Below are 2013 nucleotides of genomic sequence, written 5' to 3' on the forward strand. Positions count from 1 at the left end.
GCCGCCGCGCGCCGCGCGCTGCCAGGACCCCCCACCTCCTACCAGGACCTGGAGAAGGCGTTCTGCAAAGTGCGCCCTGCAGTGTCCCAGAAGGAGCTGGACTTGTTCCTGGAGTGGGATAAGATGTACGGCACCAGGCACTGATGGGGGTCGGACCCTGAGGCTGTGGGGACGGACCCCAAGGCCACAGGGACGGACCCCTAAGGCCACAGGGACAGACCCCAGAGCTGCAGGGATGGACCCCAAGGCCACAAGGACGGACCCCAAGGTCAGAGGGACAGACCCTGAGGCCACGGAGACAGACCCCAAGGCCATGGGGACGGACCCTATGGCCACGGGGACATATTTGGGAGGACATGGATTGGGGTCCTTGGGGGCTCCGGTTCTCTCAGTGGGGTTGGATCCCTCCTCACAGCACCGCATACCTCACCTCTCCTCTTTGGGACTCAACCAGGGATTTCCCCCGCTGTGGCTCTCGGGGAGCCTCGCCCACCACTCAGGATAAGCTATTTATTGTTTTCCCAACCCTCTGTGCCTGGAGCAGCAGTGCCAGCGGGGCTGGAGGCGCCCCAGGAGGTTCCCAGCATCGGGATCTGCTCCAGCGCCGGGTTCAGGAGCTCCCCCATCCACCCCAAAAGCTTTATTGTCTTTTTTTTTTTTTTTAATTGATTTTATTATTCCCAACAGAAATACCTCGGGTGTCCTTGGAGCCCCTTCTCACCTTGATCAGGGAAAGGGGGAGCTGGGGGAGATGCCCAAAAACCAGGGAATTTCACCCCAAAACAAGGAGGTTGTGCCCCAAACCAGGGAGTTGCACCCCAAACCAATGGGTTACACCCCAAAACCAGGGGGTTTTGGAGTAAAATGCTGTAGATTGTTGAATATCCTAGACTTGGGTTTTTATTTTTGTAAGGTCTGTAGTATTTTTGTTTGTTTGTTTGTTTTCTTTTTTAACTACTCAGGAAAATAATTACCTCAGAAAAACTAAAGAATGTTTTTTTAAAAACACTTTTTATCTTCTCAGAAAAGGAAAAAGGAGATTTTTTTAAGAGTTTTCCGACCTGGGACAAAGCTGCCTCCTGCATTTGCTTCCAAAGGGGGTGAAGAAAGGAAGAAATAAAAGGAAAAATAAACTTGAAGCTGTTACAAAGATGAAATTTGAATGTATTTCAGGTGCTTTCCACATATATTATGCCATAATTTTATTTGAAATTTTGTTTAACATCGTTTATCGTAGCGTTTGGTGGAGTAACGTGTCTTCAATGGAAAGTTTAGTGCTGTAGGTTGGGAGCTGTTGCTGGCACCACTTTTTGGAGCAAATTGGGCAAATCCCCCCTTCCCCTTCCTCCCCAAAAAAAGCCCAGCAGGGCTGAGTGAGGGGCTTTGCACAGAGCATGAACCCCCAGCCCATCCGTTGGCCCCTCTTTGCATCATGGTGGGGATTTCCCCGTTAAAAAAAAATATTTTTTATTCTTTTTAGTGCTCTAGAGGCCTCCCCCTTAGAGCAGCCCCCCCAAACCTCAGGGTCTGCGTGTGCAGAGAGAACAGATCCCTCACCGGGGCTCTCCCCAGAGGTGTCTGCCAGGTTTTTTCCCAATTTTTCCTAATTTTCCCAGTTTCCTATTACATCCAGGGCATTACCCTTTGCCTCCCACCTCCAAAAAGTCGTGCTGGATTCCTGAAGACTTATTATTATTATTATTATTATCCTATTTGTACACTCTCTGTAACCATTTCTACCTCATTTTGCAACATATTGTACATGAAAGTATTTAATTCATGTCTTATTGATGTCTGAGACAGACAAGCTCTAGGGCTGGGATGGTCTACCTCAAGAAATGCTGTATTTTAAAATGAAAAAAAAAGAAAAAAAAGTATTACACAGTATTAAAGAGATTACCTGAACAACCTCTGTCCTTGGGGTGCTGTGGGGAGTCCTGGGGGGCTCCTGGAGGGGGGTTCAGCCATTTTTTGGGACCCCAGGGGGGGTTGGGAGTGATGGGGGAGGGTGGG

The 2013-nt window shown here is 49.2% G+C and overlaps 1 protein-coding gene across 1 annotated transcript in view; it reads left to right on the plus strand.

Annotated features, from left to right (window-relative positions):
• Nucleotides 1-144, plus strand: part of LOC102037855 (putative fidgetin-like protein 2) — a 2702-nt gene extending 2558 nt beyond the window's left edge. Inside the window, 1 exon segment of the mRNA XM_031064520.1 lies at nt 83-144. Within this exon segment, the coding sequence (XP_030920380.1) occupies nt 83-144 (62 nt within the window).
• The last annotated feature ends 1869 nt before the right edge of the window (nt 145-2013 follow it).

Source organism: Geospiza fortis, unplaced genomic scaffold (genome assembly GCF_000277835.1).
Source record: "Geospiza fortis unplaced genomic scaffold, GeoFor_1.0 scaffold676, whole genome shotgun sequence".
Taxonomy (NCBI): domain Eukaryota; kingdom Metazoa; phylum Chordata; class Aves; order Passeriformes; family Thraupidae; genus Geospiza; species Geospiza fortis.